The following is a 21,586-nucleotide window of genomic DNA, read 5'->3' as shown; positions in this document are numbered from 1 at the left end:
TGCAACCGTGCATATAAATTCTTAATACTACGTGCATGTCTCGCCCGCGTTAGCACGCTGGCTAATTTAATTCAACTCAAAATGGCTGGCTTTAGGACCGCCTGCACTCGACGGCATCAGCTTGTTTTCACATTTTTTATTATTTTACTTGGACTCAACAAACGGATGACAGCCTCACCTGCAGCAGGGCATTCGTTGTGGGTTGACAGTAATCGGAAGAAAGAAAGAAAAAAACGAGTGGAGTTGTTGTCGTACCACGGTGGACCGTTTTGACTGGCTGACAGTGACAGTGGGACGGCGCTAGGACCACGATGACGGACAGTTTCGACTACCAAAAGTGGAGTAACTTGTGTTTACAATGCAAAATATGGAATAATAACAATTTTGTCTTTATTTTTTAATATACTCGACCCGAGTTGAATTTTTGGCGTTTAAAATGTTGGCGGGCGTGGCAGGCTGTTGTACATTAGTGATTGGAATTGCGCATTAATAAAATAAAATAAAATAAAATAAAATAAATGTTGCTAAATAAATGAGTGAAAGCAAACAAATGATTAAATGCAAATGTTTTGTACTTAAAAGTTTAATACAAATTGATGAAGTCTGACATGCGGAAGTTTAGACGTCACTTGCACATGCACTGTGCTGAACTTGTTTTTAAAAATAAGTCTAACGTGTAAACAGTTAATTTGGTGATTCCTTTGCATCCCATTATCACACAATTGTTTACTAAAAACGAAAACAGTGCTAAACACGGTTGAAAATAATGGAACGTGCGTTATTATTCAAATGTGGTCGATGAAGTGACGGAAGTATTTTGCGGCTGCACATTTCCTGTTCCCTAGCAACAAGAGCAGTGTTGAAGAATAAGACAATTGGAAGAAGAGAGTCCCTTTTGATCGTTATACACCTCAAAATAAGTTCTTTTGTCAGATAACGAGTGGGCAAATGTCTCCTGGAATGTGCGTGGAGTCGATATTGGAGGTATTTGCTTTATTGCCCTTACTGACGTTCCGCTTCCTGTCTCTTTTTGTTGCAATGTTTGTTTTGCTAGCTGAGATGCTGCTAGCCTGTCGCGCCGCTAACGTTGGTACTAACTACCGCAACCTATTGGCCTGCACTCAATTAATGCTTGTTTCCACACGTTCCGAAAAGTGTATATTTATGTCCAACCGTTTTCTGCAATAGTTTAATAGCGGCGTGAAGACAGTCCTGGTTTAATGTAATTAGCCTGACAGTGCAAAGAGTTACCGGATGTGAATCGTTGACTTACTCATCTTGCTGTTTATATTTTTTGTGATAAATAGCAATCCATGCAATTAATTTACAGTCTATAGTTACATTAAAATAATCATTGTTTTATTCTGAGTGTACAGTATTTGACTAAAGAAAGTACTTTATGTTAATCCTTATGGGTTGCTTCTGTTACATTTAAATTTGTATGAAGAGTTAATATATGTTTGTCTCCTCCCCCAAAGGCAGGATTTATCTTCTACTGCGTGGCCACTCTGGACACCCTCCTGACCTAAACGACTGTTCTCCATTGTGTATGGACAAGAAAGGCATCAAATGTATTCCCCTCCTGCATACGCTGTCAACCTGGTGCGCTTATTTCGCTCTTCATCGTCACGACTGCGCATGACGGCGCATGGACGGCAGGTTTCCTGTGCCAACAGTGCGGGCTGTTCTGTCCTGACATGGCCACGCTTGTAGAGCACACGGACGCTCACCTGGAGCAGGACGAGGAGCGCAAGTTCAAGTGTGACGAATGCGGACGTGGCTACAGACATGCCGGCAGCCTCGCCAATCACAAAAAGGCTCACGACGTGGGATTGTTTGAGTGCCATTTGTGCGGCAAAGAGAACTCAAACGCTTTGGCTTTGAAAAGTCATATGCGGAGTCACACGGCTCACAAAAAGTACTCCTGTTCCCGATGCGGCAAGGCTTTCCGCCTGGCTACGCAACTCGCTACGCACGAGCGGGCTCACCGTGTCTCGCAATCAAAGACTGAGGACGAGGAGTATGAAGACATGGCAAATAATCATTGGAACAACCAGTCGATCCAGGCGGAGAACGGCCTCGTTGATCACAACCGACCGCAGTGTGACTCGTCCGATGACGCCGACGGCCGACCGTTCAAGTGCGACCTGTGCGACAAGACTTACATTCACCTCCGAAGCTTGAACAACCACAAGAAGACTCACCAGGTGGGAATATTTGAGTGCACCGTCTGCTTCAAACTCTTCAACAACATGGCCGCGCTCTACAGCCACCAGAGGACACACAAAATCCGAAGCGGCCGCGGCGGAGGCAGTAGCTCAGCGTCCGGCTTCTACGCTAACGCCACACAGGAGCAGTTTTCCCCAAAGAGTCCGGACGGTCCCGTCAACTTCTGCCATTTGTGTCAGGTTGTGTTCCCTAGTGAGGAGGAGTTCCAGGAGCACATCCAAATGCACAACTCATCGTCGGCAACCTTTGGCCTGGAGGACAACACAGCGGAGAGCCCCCATATGCCATACAACAACATTACCTCGCCTCAATCCAGCTTTTACGCAGCTCCTAACGATCTCGCTCCCTTGCCATCGGTCGATAATTGTCAAGGTTTTGATCAGCCGCGCGGTCACATGTATTCAAACAGTAATCAAACACCGTCTTCCGACTGCTCTCAGGGACAACCCCCGCCCGTGGACCCCGGAATTCTCAATCCGCTTCCGAATGCGTCCGGGAGGGACGACGCTTCCGCGGCCGATTCCGACGAGCGTCCCTTCAGGTGTCAGATCTGCGGCAAGAGCTACCGCCACTCCGGAAGCCTTATCAACCACAAGCGCTCACATCAGGTGGGGATTTACCAGTGCTCCGTTTGCAGGAAGAAGTACCCTCACCTGGCCGCGCTCAAGAGTCACCTCCGCCTACACAAGGGTCACAAATCCTCATTCAACCCCAACGGAGCGGGGGACTGGCTCGCTTCTGAACAATTTTCTCCAGTCAGCGACCAGGGGCTTTTCTTCTCAACACAGGATGCGGAGGACAACAACGATCCTCATCTTGGACTCGGCACGTACCTCGATCGTCAGGACTCTGCTCCAGATGCGAGCGTGCGGCCACCTCACGCCGAGCTTTCCACACAGAGGCACATGTGCGCCGACTGCGGGGACTCTTTTGCGGACATCGCCGGGATCATGGCGCACTCGTGCCCCCTGCTTCAACAGCAGCACTCGAGCGGGGGCCACAACGCCGACGGGAACTTTGAGGGCACCGTCGCGCAGTTTCAAGGACTGAACGAGAGCGCTCATCAGAGTTACTTTGAGCAGAGCTTCAAAGAAAATCTGAGCGGCGAGCAGCTGAGCGGCATGGCCGAAGAAGACGATGGCGACCTTTTTCAGTGTTCCATTTGCGGAAACAGCTACAGCAGCATGCAGGCCCTCAGGAGCCATCTCCGAGGTCACACGCGGTCCCGGTGCGCCACCGCCAGCTCGGGACCCTCGTCCTTATCCTCCCAGGAGGAGGCCAGAGACGAGGAACCGGAGGAGATGATGATCTGCAGTTCCTGCGGCGAAAGTTTCGCCAGCCGGCAGGACTTGCTCGCCCATCAGCTCGAGCACGTCAAGCACCGAGGCGAAGACGGCGTCGGCGCGAGTGAGGGCCAAGCGTGCGAGGAGGAGACGCAAAGCGTCATCTGCGGTCGCTGTGGAACCTTCTGCGCCGACGACCATCATCTGGAAAGCCACAACTGCGCGGCGGAGAAGAAAGAAGAGGAATCGGCAGCGGCAGAAAGCGGCGAGGAAGTGGAAGTAAAAGCAAAGAACTTGCAGCACCAAGCCCGGCGCCACGTCAGAGACCAATTTGAGGACCGTCAGTACAGATGCGATCAGTGCGGCCGCTCGTACAGACACTCGGGTTCCCTCCTCAACCACAAGAAGTCTCACAAAACAGGAGTGTTCAAGTGCAGCGTGTGTCAGAAACGCTTTTACAACCTGTTGGCTCTTAAGAACCACCAGAGGTCCCACTTTGACATTAAGCGGTAAAGTACACGTGCAACTCAGACACTCCACCTTAACGTTCGTGTGGTCTTAGTGGGCTTTTATCATTTATGACAAGGTTTAAGTTATGTTCTATTGTGCAGCGCTTGTTCCATACTCAGTGTGCTCACCAAATGTGTTTGTTTTACTTTGAGATGTAAACGAGTCTAATTTCATCTTCCCCCCCCCCCGCAGGCATACTTGCGACGAGTGCGGCAAAGCCTTCAAAATCCAGAAGCAGCTTTTGATCCACCTCCGGAGGCACAAGGAGAACCGAGCCAAGATCAAAGAGCTGAACAACCAGATCCAGGCCCTGATGCAGATGAACAATTCTGAGGCCGAGGCTGCCCGTGAAGCGCCGGAACGAACGACGCGAGCGGCCGCCGCGGACACATCGGAGCGCACGGGCGACAGGCGACCCTTTGCATGCGAGCAGTGCGGGCGCACATATCGCCACGCCGGCAGTCTGGTCAACCACAAAAAGTCCCACAAGACAGGCCACTATTATTGCTCTATCTGCAACAAAGCTTACACCAATCAACTGGCCGTCAAGAACCACTTGCGCACGCACTTTGCCAGTCGGAAGCATTCTTGCCAAAAGTGCGGGAAAGGCTTCCGTGGAAAATGGCAGCTATCGGCTCACATCTGCGCCGACTCCCAGAAGGGCGGCGGGCGGAGCTCGAGGTCTCGAGCTGCAAAGTGCAAACGATGTAAAGAGACGTTTCCGTCCCGTGACCAATTGGCAGCCCACGCCTGCGACGGCTCCCCGGCGAGCCACGAGGAAGAGCGTGCGTTCCCCTGCAACATTTGCCACCGTAGCTATCGGCACGCGGGCAGCCTCCTCAACCACAAGAACACGCACAAGACGGGACACTTCTCCTGCACCTTCTGCGCCAAGCCCTTCAGCAACCCCATGGCGCTGCGCAACCACACTCGCATCCACACGCAGCAGAAGAAATATGCGTGTCTGACGTGCGGGAAGGCCTTCCGCCTCGCCAGCATCCTCCACAACCATCAGAAGGTCCACAACCGCGCCAGCGCCCGCTTCAGCTGTCCGGCGTGCGGCAAGAGCTTCCGGGGAAGGTCCGGACTCAAGAGGCACCGCTGCCGAAGGGGTTGTGGAGAGGACGGGACGCAGCCAGAAGAGAGCCAGGACAAGTGCTTCAGGTGAGTTGTTCCATTACAATGAGCAAGCCCGCCAGCAAATGTCACCTGCACCAGGTTGTGAGCGTGATATCCGTCTGTTGCCGCCACCGCAGGTGCGACCTTTGCGGGCGCTCGTACCGCCACGCCGGCTCCCTCCTCAACCACAAGAAAACTCACTCTGAAAACCTCCACCACTGCGGCCTTTGTCTGCAGACCTTCCCGGACCCCCTGGCTCTCCAGATCCACTCCCAGATGAGGCGCCATTGCTGCCCGGAATGCGGCAAGACCTTCTGCCTCATCGCACACTTGCAGAGCCACATGGAGGTTCACTCCAAGGATCGCTCCAACGTTGGCAGCTCGGGTGAACTCGAGGCTAACGGCCTTAGCTGGACCGAGCCTGTGTCCCGTTCTCCCGAAAGCGCCGGCGACCAGGCGGAGAAGAGCCATGTGTGCGAGCACTGCGGCCGCACTTACCGCCACGCCGGCTCTCTCCTCAACCACAAGAACAGCCACAAGACGGGCTCCTTCACCTGCAGCGCTTGCCACAAGGAATTCTCCAACCTGATGGCCCTCAAGAACCACCGGCGCATTCACACGGAACCCAAGCGCTACCAGTGCCTGGAGTGCGGCAAGGCCTTCCGCGTATCCACGCAGCTCATCTGTCACCGGAGAATCCACAGCAAAGAGAAGCCCTTCTCCTGTGCGCTGTGCGCCAGAAGCTTCTCCAACAAGTCCAACCTGAGGCACCACGAGAAGTTGCACCAGAACCATCACGCTTACGACGACACCTCAGCGTTTAACTTGGATGCTAACGGCTTCATGGGCTTGGACATGGGCTCCTTCCTTTAAGGTCGCCTCTCACTCGTACCGCTCGTACCTCCGACTCGTGATTTCCTCGCATCTTCTAAATGTTGTTCTCGAGTCACGCCGCGCGTCACTTCACCTTCCTCACGGAGAAACAACCAAAGTGATCCGTATAGCGTGGCCCGCTTTTCCAGCGACTCTTCAGTGCCTGTATCAAGAAACATAAAATGTATACTCCACTCCCAAAAAAATTGGACACTTGGGGGGGGGGGGCAAGCGAACCTTTTCAAGTGAGCGAAATCTAACGTTTCCGTTTTTCAGTGCTTTGTGTGCAGGTTACTCTTCCTTCCCAAACAATGAGCCGAACGGTTTGTGGTGCCGGAGTGGATCGGATCAACTGCTTTTTGTCAATGATAGTTGAGGATCAACCACTTTTTGTAAACGGATTCCTGAAATGCATTTCCAAAAGCCAAACAACCGGAACTTTTTTAGGGGTGGTGTATGTTGTGTTTGTGACTGCTCACATCACACACCTCTTGTGTGAAAACCGTCAAATACCTCATTGTAGTTCGTGCAAGGCTCACTCAAAGTGATGGACTTGAATCTAGTTACTACTAGTCTACTTACTAATTTAAGTTTTTGTTAAGTGACCTTGTATGCTGAAACTTACTAATGTTCTCGCATAAGACAGAGCACTGGATAGCACGTCCGCCTCACTGTTGGGAGGTGCTGGTCTTGTGCAGCGTATGCATGCCCCCCCCAACCTCATCCCCTCGTGCCCACGTGCCTCCTGTTTCCTCCCACATTTCATTGGACACTCGTAATTTTCTGTAGCTAAGTTTGTGAGTGTGACTGGTTGTTTGTCTGTCTGTGTGCCCTGCGATTGGCTGGCAACCAGTTCAGGGTGTATCCCGCCTACTGCTCAGTCAGCTGCCGGCCCCTGTTCAATACACACACAGTGTAGTGTCATGATTTTATCTCACGAGTATATCGATGTTGACTTTACCCCATCTGTAGTTTGCATGCAAAAGTGCCACAGTTAAATTGATACATATAGTATCAAATATTAAAATGTTATTAGTAGTTTAAATTACAGAAAGTAAATGCACCATTAAATTATTAATAAACTGTCATTATTTATCCCTTCACATTATTGGAAAATGCTACGAATATTGAGTAACATTGAGCTAAATAATATAATTGAATAATAATTGAACGTTAGAACGTGTCTTCCAAATGTTTTTCTCCACCTTGACAGCTTCACGCATCTTTACAAACAGAAAACCAGTTCCCTAAATTGTAACCGCCCGCATTTCACATAGTGACCAGCAGAAGGCGACAGCACGGTGCCTAAAAACGACGTACCGTATTCTGCATTGATGGCATGGTTTCCAATTCACTTTTCATTTTTGTAGTGTAAAATTGAAACAACAATTTCCAGGTTACACCAAAGCCGTCATGGCGGTCACCAGACGGCGCTAGCGTGCAAAGCGCCGTCCGGCAAGCAGGAGAAGAAGATCGGTTTAAGTTGACGGACGTGACGTCACGTCTTCAGGTGAAAACAAACAAACAAACAAAAGGCTACGTTTTAATGTCCCAATTCAGGTCCAGAGTGTCTCATTTGAGCTCGGGGTTCCACTCGTCTCTACAACCAGGTCAGGCTGATCAAACAATTGGACAATTGTGCAGCGTACCGTCAGCATATAGTAATGTTTCAAGACAATGTATTCCATCTTGCAACAAAGTTCTATATGACCAGAAATTTCGAATGTGTCGTACTAGGCAAAATAAACCGAATGTGAAATGAAGTAGTAATAGTGTTGTACTTGGCGAAATTGACAAGTGATGAAACGTTCGTGCTTAGCACATTTCGCAGGGGTGGGGAGCCGAACCCTAGGTCTGAGGTGTTCGAGCGAGTGTTGCTGGCTTGAAATGTACTTTTATTATTATTGGGGTTTTTAAGTCAAAAGCCTGTATGTTTAATATCGTACGACGTACGTATTTATTTAATTCGGCTTATGTGATGATATTTTAAATGTACAATTAAATACTCATATGTTTAAGTTCTAATAACCATATTGTAACTGAACTAAAATGATATTGTCATTAAAGAAAGAGCAATGATGAAATGGAAATGGACATGTTCATTTTACGCTGGGTAACATACAAGTGAATGGGGGCACTGCCGTCTCGTGGTAAGTTAGCGTCATTACATGAATGGCTTTATTAAGGATAGTCAAAACTTTTGACTCAAAAGCCCAATATTAATTAAAATTATAATATTATTTAATGAAAATAATCAAAGTCAAAGTCCCACGGACAAACAAAGCATTCAAGTAAAAAATACAAAAAGTAAAAACAAGAAGGCACATACAATGAATAAATAAGAGCAGTGAATAAATAAATAGATAAATAAATAAATAAATAAATAAGCGCAACATGGTCGTAATGGAGCAATTGTGCATACAGCGGACAGTCAGTTTATAGCGCAAAATAATAATAATAAAAAATAATAATAATAATAATAATAGCAGTCTTTTTGCTATTGTGTTTACCTTTTCCTGCCCCGGTGACCAGAGCCTTGCCTTCAAATGAAATCTCCTTGACAAAACTGCTCCGAATAATATCAACTGCAAATGAAATACACATTTCACTCGTTCGATCTAGCAGTATCGACGTGAGGGACTCGTTAACTTGACACGATCGCATGACAACCGAAAGCCATAATTCATCATTTAAACAGAGAATGTGTGTTTCTCAAAAAATTTAAATTGAAGTTATTGTGCTTACCTGGGTAGTGCAAGCACGGAAGGCGCAGTTCTGCACCGTAGTAGTCAGGAAGGGGCGTCCCTCGGTTCCGTTTGGCTACCAAGTTAATGAGCAAAGTGGCCTTTGCTACCGGCCCCATATAAATTATTTTAAATAATTTACGATCACTGTCAAACTTGATCAAAGGTACAACACAAATTTGTATGAAAGTCAAACAATATGACAGAATATTATTTTTTGACAAGGCCGGTCTTTTTAGTAGTTTTTGAGCATTTTTTTATGCGTGTTTACTATATCATCCGAACTAGTGTTGTATGCATGATGTGGGAGTGTCTTTTCTGCAGGCTGCCAAAGACGCGCTTTTCAGTGATTTGAATTGAGCTTTCTCGGCTACCGTACACTTCCGCTTCGGAGAGCAGGTAGCTCTTCAGGTTGTTACCTTTTGGGCTTTCGAGTGAGTCATGTCAACTTTTTCCCAAGCTCTTATACTTGCTGTATGTATGTAAATGCGTACATGTAAACAATGACATGAAAGGAGAATCATTGTTAGTCGTTACGTCAGTGGAACTCGCTAGCTCTCGTGAAACCAGAGGTGGAGCTTTAGCTAACACGCCCACCAGCAGCACTCACTCGACTGTCAATCAATGGGTCATCGACGAAAACGTTTGTCTTCAACGTTCTTTTTCGATGTTTTTCCATGTCCAACTTGAAGACTGGAGGCTCCACGTCGGCTGCTGGTCGTCTATCTGCATATCTCGAAAGGTACCTCCTCATTTTCCATGTAGCATTATGCCTCTGGTGACTAGCAAGGTGGACCTTGTCCCCGTTGATTATTTGGGCCACAGTAAAAAGAAACAAAATAATTGCTCTACAGTCGTTAAAGTTACATGTCAATGTAAGAAGTATCGTTTAGAAAAATGTACTTGCATGTTAACTTAAAAAGTATATTTTTGATCATAGTTGGCACACGTGAAAAGTGAAAGTGCACCACTTTGTTCAAATCATATGACTTGAATTAAAAAAAATATATAAATATAAATCTAAAAAAACAAAAAACAGTGTATTAGTTGGTAATGTTATGTGCTTGAGGAGCTGATGTGCGATGTCATATTGTCATGACACACCAGGGAGAAGGTGAGCACATGCAAGCAGCTGACATCTCTCACAAAACCTAAGTGCCAGGTACTGCACAATATCAACATCTTCATCACACTCGTCTGAATGTTGTTTTCGATGACATTGATGCAAACCAAGTTAGTCAGAAACATATATTTAACTGATTTGGTTTGCGTCAGTGTCATGGAAAAATGTCTCCAAAAGTGAGTGGTGGTGGTACTGTGGAGTACCTGGCCCTTAGGTTTTGTCCCAGTGAGAGATTTTTTTGCATGTGCTCACCTTCCCCCTAGTGCCTGCCACGAAAAGTAAGTGACATCATACCTGAGTTCATTAAGCACTTCAGCTGCTTCCATGCATTCAGGCAGGGCCTTTCCAAACTGCTTTTCTATTCAATAAATTGTTCAAGTGGAATGCGAGTCTTTGTGATTCCTGAGCAAATTTGCTCATTTGAAGTCTTTCGTGCTTGGTGGTCACTGCATTGGCAAAGTACTGTTTGAAAACCTAAGTGTCCACCCAAGTTTTCAGCCTTGAGGTGAGTGTCATTGCAACAGACACTTCTTTGCTGCTTCGCTCTGTGTGCACATGAGTCAAAGTGATGCAATTGCAGTCACTTTGAGTCATGTGGAGACCGAGAGAAGCAGTCAAACACTTGGCTCTGTTCAGTGTCTGAAGGCAAACACTCAACTCCAAGCTGAAAAGAGGCTTCCAAAACCTAAGTGCCACTTTGCCCGCCTCCTAACTCTGCCCAAATTCAGCCTGGCCAATCACGGCTCGGCTCAAAATTTGCATAGCCACGCCCACTTTCTGACAGCCAATCAGAATGCAGCATTTTCACATCTGTGCACATCTGACCAATCAAATTGCTTCGTTTTTAGGAAACCACGCCCACTTTAAAGCAGCCAATCACAGAAGACCTCATTTGCATATCCACGCCCACTTGTCAACCAATCACAGCCTTTTATTTTACTGGCTCCACCCAGTTTGAGCTTTCAGCCAATCATGAAGCAGTATTCCAATCAGGTTCCGCCCCTTTTCTCAAATTAATTCACAAAAAAATCCGTAAAAAAAAAATCCAGGAATTCTTTAGGGGGGAAATTTCTTTAAAAATATTCTTTTGGAAAGAAAATAATTTTTAGTTTTAAAGTTTAAGTTGTGATGTTTGAAAATGAAGAGTGTAAAGTTTGTATCATTTGTAATAAGCTTTATTTCTTTTGCAGAGTAAACAATCACAACAAAGTAACAAGTTGAATGGCAGTCTGCTGGTCGGCCGGTGGGACGAGTGGTCGGCCGGTGGGACGAGTGGTCGGCCGGTGGGACGAGTGGTCGGCCGGTGGGACGAGTGGTCGGCCGGTGGGACGAGTGGTCGGCCGGTGGGACGAGTGGTCGGCCGGTGGGACGAGTGGTCGGCCGGTGGGACGAGTGGTCGGCCGGTGGGACGAGTGGTCGGCCGGTGGGACGAGTGGTCGGCCGGTGGGACGAGTGGTCGGCCGGTGGGACGAGTGGTCGGCCGGTGGGACGAGTGGTCGGCCGGTGGGACGAGTGGTACTCTATGCCTGGACCTGAGACAAAAAGAGATTGGTAGGTAAAAAGCTAAGTCAACATTTCGTGCGGAAATCTTTTGGCATGAAACATACCAGTGCGCAAGTAGAGTTGTTTATGGCACCGCGTACTGCAAGCTGCATGACCAGGAAGCCAATTTTATTCCTTGCTGCATGACTCAGGAAGTTGATTTTGTTCTTTGCTTCCTGTCAGAAAATAGGAGAAAGAAATTATGAGTAAAGATAAGTGTGCAATGAGGAGGATTTAAAGTGCCTCACTTCTCAGGTTGCCTTAGAGCTGAGTAAGTAAGAACACCAAAGTGCTGCTGGTAAGCGGCTTTACTCTTGTCCTCAGCTTCCACTACGAGTAGATGGTGCTCCACACTGGACAAAAAAAAACAAAAAAACAGTTATTCAAATTTTGAAACAGGTTTGCTAAAATGTCATTTACTTTCTTTCCCTTACCAGCGGAGGGCTCTTCAGGCAGCACAGATCCAGGTGAATGAGCTCAGAGGCTGAAGACAAACTGGCAGGACTTTCACGTTCTGGACCTGGATTTGCCACCTCTGCCTGGAAAGAAAAAGGAACATTGACACAACAATTCCATTTAAGCTTACTGGTTTTATATTCAACTGTAGAGTGGAAGCAGCCAGTCGCTGTTTCACAGGCAGAGTTCCTGAAATGTTGTAAAAATTCTCCAGGATGGATACCTGCACACAACACAAACCAATCAAGCTGCCATTTAGTACATTTTATTTGTGTGTCAACTCTGAAAATGGAGACAACCTGGAGGTACCTCTGCATGGCTTTGGAGGGCTTTTATCTTTGGCCAGCAGGTAGCAGATGTCCCAACTGCATTCTTACTGGAAAGTGCTCTGCAGCAAGAGGGAGGCATAAAAAAAATAAAGCGGGTAAGTGCTTTTAAACAATACCAAGTTTATAATCACCTGGACAAGAGGTTGATGATGCCACAAGATTAAAACCATGTAGATCTTCACCATGCTACAGAAACTTGGTCCTTTGGTCCCACCTGGTGGACAAAAGGAGGAAGAACATGCTGAAATGTTTGACATGTGTCAAACGTTTGGACACGTGCGTGTTTCACCAGTGATGAATGGAGAGCAGCACCGGACGTCTCTCCAACTACAGCTCGCTGGTCTGAAAGACACGGTAACGTTACAACCATTCTGCTTCTACATTTTCAGCCTAACAAGCAAATTGAGCAAGAGTTGACCTGCAAGTGTCCCATGAAGCCATGCGAGGACTGCAAGGTGGCCATTTTGGACCCTGCAGACAAAAGAAAAACAAATGTTTGCTTTAGTAAATTATAAAAGATGCCTTGCTAATAAATTTTTTTTTGCCATTTTGCAGTCAACCTGTTCCCTCGGTTCCAGATGCAGGCCTGCCTGGGGACAGAAATGAGAAGACAATTAGAAGCAGTCGATTGAAAGAGTTGACTTTAAAACTCACAAAGTCAGTCGGCCATGACAGGCTCGTTTTGAGGGTTTGCACCTGCAGACAGAAAGTCGAATATTAACACAAATTCATCGAAATACCCGTTTCAGTAATTCTCTGGTGGATTCATGCAAACGCTGCTATGTCTACTTACCTTCGGCCAAACGGCGCTGTCGTCCAGACGTCGCTAAATGTTTGTGCAAAAATAGGGTTAGTCATCTTTCCACACGGTGCGTGCCTCAGTTTTCAAAATGTGCATGTACTTACCCACCGTTGCATTCTTAAATTGTTTGGTTGCACGCCAGATAAATGCGTTTTGGTGGTCGTTGGAGATGTTAACTGCTAACGCTAGCTTCTGCAAACTTTTGAGCTTGCAAGATGGAAGCACGCCCAAAGTGCAACTAGACGCTGAAAGAGAGCAAAAGCAGTTAATTTCAAAAGGTTTAACAAAAGTTGAACACCCACCTTGTCACGTTTACACGCTGTTGTACGGCCGGCGCAGCAGGTGGACCAGAGCAACGTGGCTCTCGCTGTCAGTGGTGAGTGCAAGAATGAGCGTCGCGATCTTGACGCCTTTTATACCCTTTTTGTGATGACGTCATTAGAAGAAGAAAAAAAGAAAAAAAAAAAAACCCTTCAAACAGGCGCTAATGCGAGAGAAAAACTGCAAAGACAATTCTCTGGAGGGTTCGGGCCTCGAACCAGCACTGCAAAGTTCGGAGGCAATGGTGTTATCCCCTCGACCATTGTCCGCTGAATGTTGACTAAAGAATTTTGTGTATTGTTCCAGATCATGAAGATATCTGCAATGAAGGTTCAGAATAACCTTCAATTACAAACACTTGAACATTGAATGTAAGATCTCGAATGGCCGAGTGGTTATAGCTTTTCCCTGGAGTTTGGGAGAGGCGGGTTCGATTCTTATATATCGCTGTATTTAATTTGCAAAAGCTGCAAAGAGCAAGTCTCGAACCCGAGGCTGCTGGACACCAAACCAAGTCATGAACCATTCAGCCATTTTGGCGTTGAAATTTTCTAAGTTTTTCTATGTATTCATAGTATACGTCTCACACAATGGATAAAATTACAAAATCACCGACCATTTGCAGAACACCACCTGGTGTAATGGTTAACGCTTTTGCCTTATGTTCGGGAGAACCGAGTTCGAGTCTCACACTGCGCAAACTTTAGCTCAAAGTCAGCTTCGTGTGGGGTTCGAACCATAGTCTCCCGAACACCGGGTAAAGTTAAAAACCATTATGCCATTTTGCCAGCGAAATCCGGCACTGTTATTTGGGAAGTGTACTGAAGAATTTCAACTTGTTCAAACTGCTAAATTACCATTGCTGCAATACTCAATGGTGTAGTAGGAAAAGCCTTTGCCTTGTGCGCGGGAGAACATGATTCGAGTCTTACGCTATGCAAACTTTAGCTGAAAGACTGTTTCGTGTGGGGCTCGAACCATGATCTCCCGAACACCGGGCAAAGTTATAAACCATTCTGCCACTTTGGAGGGGAAATCCCGCTGGGTTTGTTTTGGTAGTGTATTGTACACAGAGGACGTCTGGTCAGGAAAAAAATGGAAATTGACATGTTCATTTTACGCTGGGTTACATACAAGCGAATGGGGGCACTGCCATCTCGTGGTAAGTTGGCGTCATTACATGAACCGCTGTATTAAGGACAGTCAAAAGCCCATTATTAATTAAAATGATAATGTAATTAATATTTGATGAAAATAATATATAATACTAATAATGATTACAATAAAATCTATACAGAAATTAAATATATAAATAATAAATATATATTTATATATGGATATATATATATATACATTCACTATAATAATTATTATTATTATATATTATTATTTTCATTAAATATTACTATATTGCAATTATTTATATAATTTAATTAATATAATATATTAATGTAATTAATATATGGTATAAATTAATATGATATATTAGTTTAATTAATATATTAAATGAGCTTTTGACTCTCGTCAATAAAGCGGTTTATGTAATGACGCCAAGCTACCGCAAGACGGCAGTGCCCCCATTCACTTGTGTGTAACCCAGCGTAAAATGAACATGTCAATTTTTCTTTTCCACCTCTTGCTTCACGAGAGCAAGCGAGTTCCACTGACGTAACGACTAACAATGATTCTCCTTTCATATCATTGTTTAAATGTTTGCATTTACATACATACAGCAGATTGAGAGCTTGGAAAAAGTTGACATGACTCATTCGAAAGTCCAAAAGGTAACAACCTGAAGAACTAGCTGCTCACTGAAGCGGAAGTGTACGGTAGCCGAGAAAGCTCAATTCAAATGGTCAAAAGGAAAAAAATGGACATTGACATGTTCATTTTACGCTGGGTTACACACAAGTGAATGGGGGCACTGCCATCTTGCGGTAGCTTGGCGTCATTACATAAACCGCTTTATTGACGATAGTCAAAAGCCCATTTAATATATTAATTAAATTAATATATCATATTAATTTATACCATATATTAATTACATTAATATATTATATTAATTAAATTATATGAATAATTGCAATATAGTAATATTTAATGAAAATAATGATATATAATAATAATAATTATATTATATATAAATATATATATATATATAAAAGTGAATGTATATATATATATCCATATATAAATATATATTTATTATTTATATATATAATTTCTTTATAGATTTTATTGTAATTATTAGTAGTATTATATATTATTATTTTCATCAAATATTATTATATTATCATTTTAATTAATAATGGGCTTTTGACTATCCTTAATAAAGCGGTTCATGTAATGACGCCAAGCTACCGCAAGATGGCAGTGCCCCCATTCACTTGTGTGTAACCCATCGTAAAATGAACATGTCAATTTCCTTTTTTTTTCCTTTTGACCAGACGTCCTCTACGTATAATCACTTTTCTGCAGGCTGCCAAAGGCGCGCTTTTTGGTGACTTGAATTGAGCTTTCTCGGCTACCGTACACTTCCGCTTCAGTGAGCAGCTAGTTCTTCAGGTTGTTACCTTTTGGACTTTCGAATGAGTCATGTCAACTTTTTCCAAGCTTTTATACTTGCTGTATGTATGTAAATGAAAACATGTAAACAATGATATGAAAGGAGAATCATTGTTAGTCGTTACGTCAGTGGAACTCGCTTGCTCTCGTGAAGCAAGAGGTGGAAAAGAAAAATTGACATGTTCATTTTACGCTGGGTTACACACAAGTGAATGGGGGCACTGCCGTCTTGCGGTAGCTTGGCGTCATTACATAAACCGCTTTATTGACGAGAGTCAAAAGCTCATTTAATATATTAATTAAACTAATATATCATATTAATTTATACCATATATTAATTACATTAATATATTATATTAATTAAATTATATAAATAATTGCAATATAGTAATATTTAATGAAAATAATAATATATAATAATAATAATTATTATAGTGAATGTATATATATATATATCCATTTATAAATATATATTTATTATTTATATATTTAATTTCTGTATAGATTTTATTGTAATCATTATTAGTATTATATATTATTTTCATCAAATATTAATTACATTATCATTTTAATTAATAATGGGCTTTTGACTGTCCTTAATACAGCGGTTCATGTAATGACGCCAACTTACCACGAGATGGCAGTGCCCCCATTCGCTTGTATGTAACCCAGCGTAAAATGAACATGTCAATTTCCATTTTTTTCCTGACCAGACGTCCTCTGTGTACAATACACTACCAAAACAAACCCAGCGGGATTTCCCCTCCAAAGTGGCAGAATGGTTTATAACTTTGCCCGGTGTTCGGGAGATCATGGTTCGAGCCCCACACGAAACAGTCTTTCAGCTAAAGTTTGCATAGCGTAAGACTCGAATCATGTTCTCCCGCGCACAAGGCAAAGGCTTTTCCTACTACACCATTGAGTATTGCAGCAATGGTAATTTAGCAGTTTGAACAAGTTGAAATTCTTCAGTACACTTCCCAAATAACAGTGCCGGATTTCGCTGGCAAAATGGCATAATGGTTTTTAACTTTACCCGGTGTTCGGGAGACTATGGTTCGAACCCCACACGAAGCTGACTTTGAGCTAAAGTTTGCGCAGTGTGAGACTCGAACTCGGTTCTCCCGAACATAAGGCAAAAGCGTTAACCATTACACCAGGTGGTGTTCTGCAAATGGTCGGTGATTTTGTAATTTTATCCATTGTGTGAGACGTATACTATGAATACATAGAAAAACTTAGAAAATTTCAACGCCAAAATGGCTGAATGGTTCATGACTTGGTTTGGTGTCCAGCAGCCTCGGGTTCGAGACTTGCTCTTTGCAGCTTTTGCAAATTAAATACAGCGATATATAAGAATCGAACCCGCCTCTCCCAAACTCCAGGGAAAAGCTATAACCACTCGGCCATTCGAGATCTTACATTCAATGTTCAAGTGATTGTAATTGAAGGTTATTCTGAACCTTCATTGCAGATATCTTCATGATCTGGAACAATACACAAAATTCTTTAGTCAACATTCAGCGGACAATGGTCGAGGGGATAACACCATTGCCTCCGAAATTTTCTCTCGCATTAGCGCCTGTTTGAAGGGTTTTTTTTTTTTTCTTTTTTTCTTCTTCTAATGACGTCATCACAAAAAGGGTATAAAAGGCGTCAAGATCGCGACGCTCATTCTTGCACTCACCACTGACAGCGAGAGCCACGTTGCTCTGGTCCACCTGCTGCGCCGGCCGTACAACAGCGTGTAAACGTGACAAGGTGGGTGTTCAACTTTTGTTAAACCTTTTGAAATTAACTGCTTTTGCTCTCTTTCAGCGTCTAGTTGCACTTTGGGCGTGCTTCCATCTTGCAAGCTCAAAAGTTTGCAGAAGCTAGCGTTAGCAGTTAACATCTCCAACGACCACCAAAACGCATTTATCTGGCGTGCAACCAAACAATTTAAGAATGCAACGGTGGGTAAGTACATGCACATTTTGAAAACTGAGGCACGCACCGTGTGGAAAGATGACTAACCCTATTTTTGCACAAACATTTAGCGACGTCTGGACGACAGCGCCGTTTGGCCGAAGGTAAGTAGACATAGCAGCGTTTGCATGAATCCACCAGAGAATTACTGAAACGGGTATTTCGATGGATTTCTGTTAATATTCGACTTTCTGTCTGCAGGTGCAAACCCTCAAAACGAGCCTGTCATGGCCGACTGACTTTGTGAGTTTTAAAGTCAACTCTTTCAATCGACTGCTTCTAATTGTCTTCTCATTTCTGTCCCCAGGCAGGCCTGCATCTGGAACCGAGGGAACAGGTTGACTGCAAAATGGCAAAAAAAAATTATTAGCAAGGCATCTTTTATAATTTACTAAAGCAAACATTTGTTCTTTTTCTTTTGTCTGCAGGGTCCAAAATGGCCACCTTGCAGTCCTCGCATGGCTTCATGGGACACTTGCAGGTCTACTCTTGCTCAATTTGCTTGTTAGGCTGAAAATGTAAAAGCAGAATGGTTGTAACGTTACCGTGTCTTTCAGACCAGCGAGCTGTAGTTGGAGAGACGTCCGGTGCTGCTCTCCATTCATCACTGGTGAAACACGCACGTGTCCAAACGTTTGACACATGTCAAACATTTCAGCATGTTCTTCCTCCTTTTGTCCACCAGGTGGGACCAAAGGACCAAGTTTCTGTAGCATGGTGAAGCTCTACATGGTTTTAATCTTGTGGCATCATCAACCTCTTGTCCAGGTGATTATAAACTTGGTATTGTTTAAAAGCACTTACCCGCTTTATTTTTTTTATGCCTCCCTCTTCCTGCAGAGCACTTTCCAGTAAGGATGCAGTTGGGACATCTGCTACCTGCTGGCCAAAGATAAAAGCCCTCCAAAGCCATGCAGAGGTACCTCCAGGTTGTCTCCATCTTCAGAGTTGACACACAAATAAAATGTACTAAATGGCAGCTTGATTGGTTTGTGTTGTGTGCAGGTATCCATCCTGGAGAATTTTTACAACATTTCAGGAACTCTGCCTGTGAAACAGCGACTGGCTGCTTCCACTCTACAGTTGAATATAAAACCAGTAAGCTTAAATGGAATTGTTGTGTCAATGTTCCTTTTTCTTTCCAGGCAGAGGTGGCAAACCCAGGTCCAGAACGTGAAAGTCCTGCCAGTTTGTCTTCAGCCTCTGAGCTCGTTCACCTGGATCTGTGCTGCCTGAAGAGCCCTCCGCTGGTAAGGGAAAGAAAGTAAATGACATTTTAGCAAACCTGTTTCAAAATTTGAATAACTGTTTTTTTGTTTTTTTTTGTCCAGTGTGGAGCACCATCTACTCGTAGTGGAAGCTGAGGACAAGAGTAAAGCCGCTTACCAGCAGCACTTTGGTGTTCTTACTTACTCAGCTCTAAGGCAACCTGAGAAGTGAGGCACTTTAAATCCTCCTCATTGCACACTTATCTTTACTCATAATTTCTTTCTCCTATTTTCTGACAGGAAGCAAAGAACAAAATCAACTTCCTGAGTCATGCAGCAAGGAATAAAATTGGCTTCCTGGTCATGCAGCTTGCAGTACGCGGTGCCATAAACAACTCTACTTGCGCACTGGTATGTTTCATGCCAAAAGATTTCCGCACGAAATGTTGACTTAGCTTTTTACCTACCAATCTCTTTTTGTCTCAGGTCCAGGCATGGAGTACCACTCGTCCCACCGGCCGACCACTCGTCCCACCGGCCGACCACTCGACCACTCGTCCCACCGGCCGACCACTCGTCCCACCGGCCGACCACTCGTCCCACCGGCCGACCACGCGTCCCACCGGCCGACCACGCGTCCCACCGGCCGACCACGCGTCCCACCGGCCGACCACGCGTCCCACCGGCCGACCACTCGTCCCACCGGCCGACCACTCGTCCCACCGGCCGACCACTCGTCCCACCGGCCGACCACTCGTCCCACCGGCCGACCACTCGTCCCACCGGCCGACCACTCGTCCCACCGGCCGACCACTCGTCCCACCGGCCGACCACTCGTCCCACCGGCCGACAAGCAGACTGCCATTCAACTTGTTACTTTGTTGTGATTGTTTACTCTGCAAAAGAAATAAAGCTTATTACAAATGATACAAACTTTACACTCTTCATTTTCAAACATCACAACTTAAACTTTAAAACTAAAAATTATTTTCTTTCCAAAAGAATATTTTTAAAAAAATTTCCCCCCTAAAGAATTCCTGGATTTTTTTTTTACGGATTTTTTTGTGAATTAATTTGAGAAAAGGGGCGGAACCTGATTGGAATACTGTTTCATGATTGGCTGAAAGCTCAAACTGGGTGGAGCCAGTAAAATAAAAGGCTGTGATTGGTTGACAAGTGGGCGTGGATATGCAAATGAGGTATTCTGTGATTGGCTGCTTTAAAGTGGGCGTGGTTTCCTAAAAACGAAGCAATTTGATTGGTCAGATGTGCACAGATGTGAAAATGCTGCATTCTGATTGGCTGTCAGAAAGTGGGCGTGGCTATGCAAATTTTGAGCCGAGCCGTGATTGGCCAGGCTGAATTTGGGCAGAGTTAGGAGGCGGGCAAAGTGGCACTTAGGTTTTGGAAGCCTCTTTTCAGCTTGGAGTTGAGTGTTTGCCTTCAGACACTGAACAGAGCCAAGTGTTTGACTGCTTCTCTCGGTCTCCACATGACTCAAAGTGACTGCAATTGTACAATTGCATCACTTTGACTCATGTGCACACAGAGCGAAGCAGCAAAGACGTGTCTGTTGCAATGACACTCACCTCAAGGCTGAAAACTTGGGTGGACACTTAGGTTTTCAAACAGTACTTTACCAATGCAGTGACCACCAAGCACGAAAGACTTCAAATGAGCAAATTTGCTCAGGAATCACAAAGACTCGCATTCCACTTGAACAATTTATTGAATAGAAAAGCAGTTTGGAAAGGCCCTGCCTGAATGCATGGAAGCAGCTGAAGTGCTTAATAAACTCAGGTATGATGTCACTTACTTTTCGTGGCAGGCACTAGGGGGAAGGTGAGCACATGCAAAAAATCTCTCACTGGGACAAAACCTAAGGGCCAGGTACTCCACAGTACCACCACCACTCACTTTTGGAGACATTTTTCCATGACACTGACGCAAACCAAATCAGTTAAATATATGTTTCTGACTAACTTGGTTTGCATCAATGTCATCAAAAAACACATCCAGACGAGTGTGATGATGCTGTTGATATTGTGCAGTACCTGGCACTTAGGTTTTGTGAGAGATGTCAGCTGCTTGCATGTGCTCACCTTCTCCCTGGTGTGTCATGACAATATGACATCGCACATCAGCTCCTCAAGCACATAACATTACCAACTAATACACTGTTTTTCGTTTTTTTAGATTTATATTTATATATTTTTTTTAATTCAAGTCATATGATTTGAACAAAGTGGTGCACTTTCACTTTTCACGTGTACCAACTATGATCAAAAATATACTTTTTAAGTTAACATGCAAGTACATTTTTCTAAACGATACTTCTTACATTGACATGTAACTTTAACGACCGTAGAGCAATTATTTTGTTTCTTTTTACTGTGGCCCAAATAATCAACGGGACAAGGTCCACCTTGCTAGTCACCAGAGGCATAATGCTACATGGAAAATGAGGAGGTACCTTTCGAGATATGCAGATAGACGACCAGCAGCCGACGTGGA

General features: G+C 44.6%; 1 protein-coding gene across 9 annotated transcripts; it reads left to right on the top strand.

The window, feature by feature from the left end:
- Window positions 1-197: 197 nt before the first annotated feature.
- On the top strand, window positions 198-7,109 carry znf646 (zinc finger protein 646). 9 transcript variants are annotated; one of them, XM_061265137.1, is made up of 6 exons: window positions 362-984; window positions 1,479-2,207; window positions 2,670-2,770; window positions 2,867-4,021; window positions 4,215-5,186; window positions 5,279-7,109. In XM_061265137.1, the coding sequence occupies exons 2-6, from the start codon at window positions 1,698-1,700 to the stop codon at window positions 6,012-6,014; spliced, it is 3,474 nt and encodes a 1,157-aa protein (XP_061121121.1). In that variant the 5' UTR covers window positions 362-984; window positions 1,479-1,697; the 3' UTR covers window positions 6,015-7,109. The 9 variants fall into 9 exon arrangements, with proteins under 9 accessions (XP_061121115.1, XP_061121116.1, XP_061121122.1 ...); XM_061265131.1 differs by adding an exon at window positions 198-337 and having other exon boundaries at window positions 846-984; window positions 1,479-4,021; XM_061265136.1 differs by having other exon boundaries at window positions 363-984; window positions 2,670-4,021.
- The last annotated feature ends 14,477 nt before the right edge of the window (window positions 7,110-21,586 follow it).

This window comes from Syngnathus typhle, linkage group LG18, assembly GCF_033458585.1.
Source record: "Syngnathus typhle isolate RoL2023-S1 ecotype Sweden linkage group LG18, RoL_Styp_1.0, whole genome shotgun sequence".
NCBI classification, from domain to species: domain Eukaryota; kingdom Metazoa; phylum Chordata; class Actinopteri; order Syngnathiformes; family Syngnathidae; genus Syngnathus; species Syngnathus typhle.
Note: the sequence above shows the minus strand (reverse complement) of the source record. Positions and strands in the feature narration are given on the sequence as shown.

Excerpts from the sequence above, each read along its gene's own strand:
- znf646 (XM_061265132.1), top strand. The coding sequence starts at position 1,698 with ATGGCCACGCTTGTAGAGCACACGGACGCTCACCTGGAGCAGGACGAG. Across the intron at positions 4,022-4,214 it reads TCCCACTTTGACATTAAGCG|GCATACTTGCGACGAGTGCG; the intron begins GTAAAGTACACG and ends CCCCCCCCGCAG. Across the intron at positions 5,187-5,278 it reads AGCCAGGACAAGTGCTTCAG|GTGCGACCTTTGCGGGCGCT; the intron begins GTGAGTTGTTCC and ends CCGCCACCGCAG.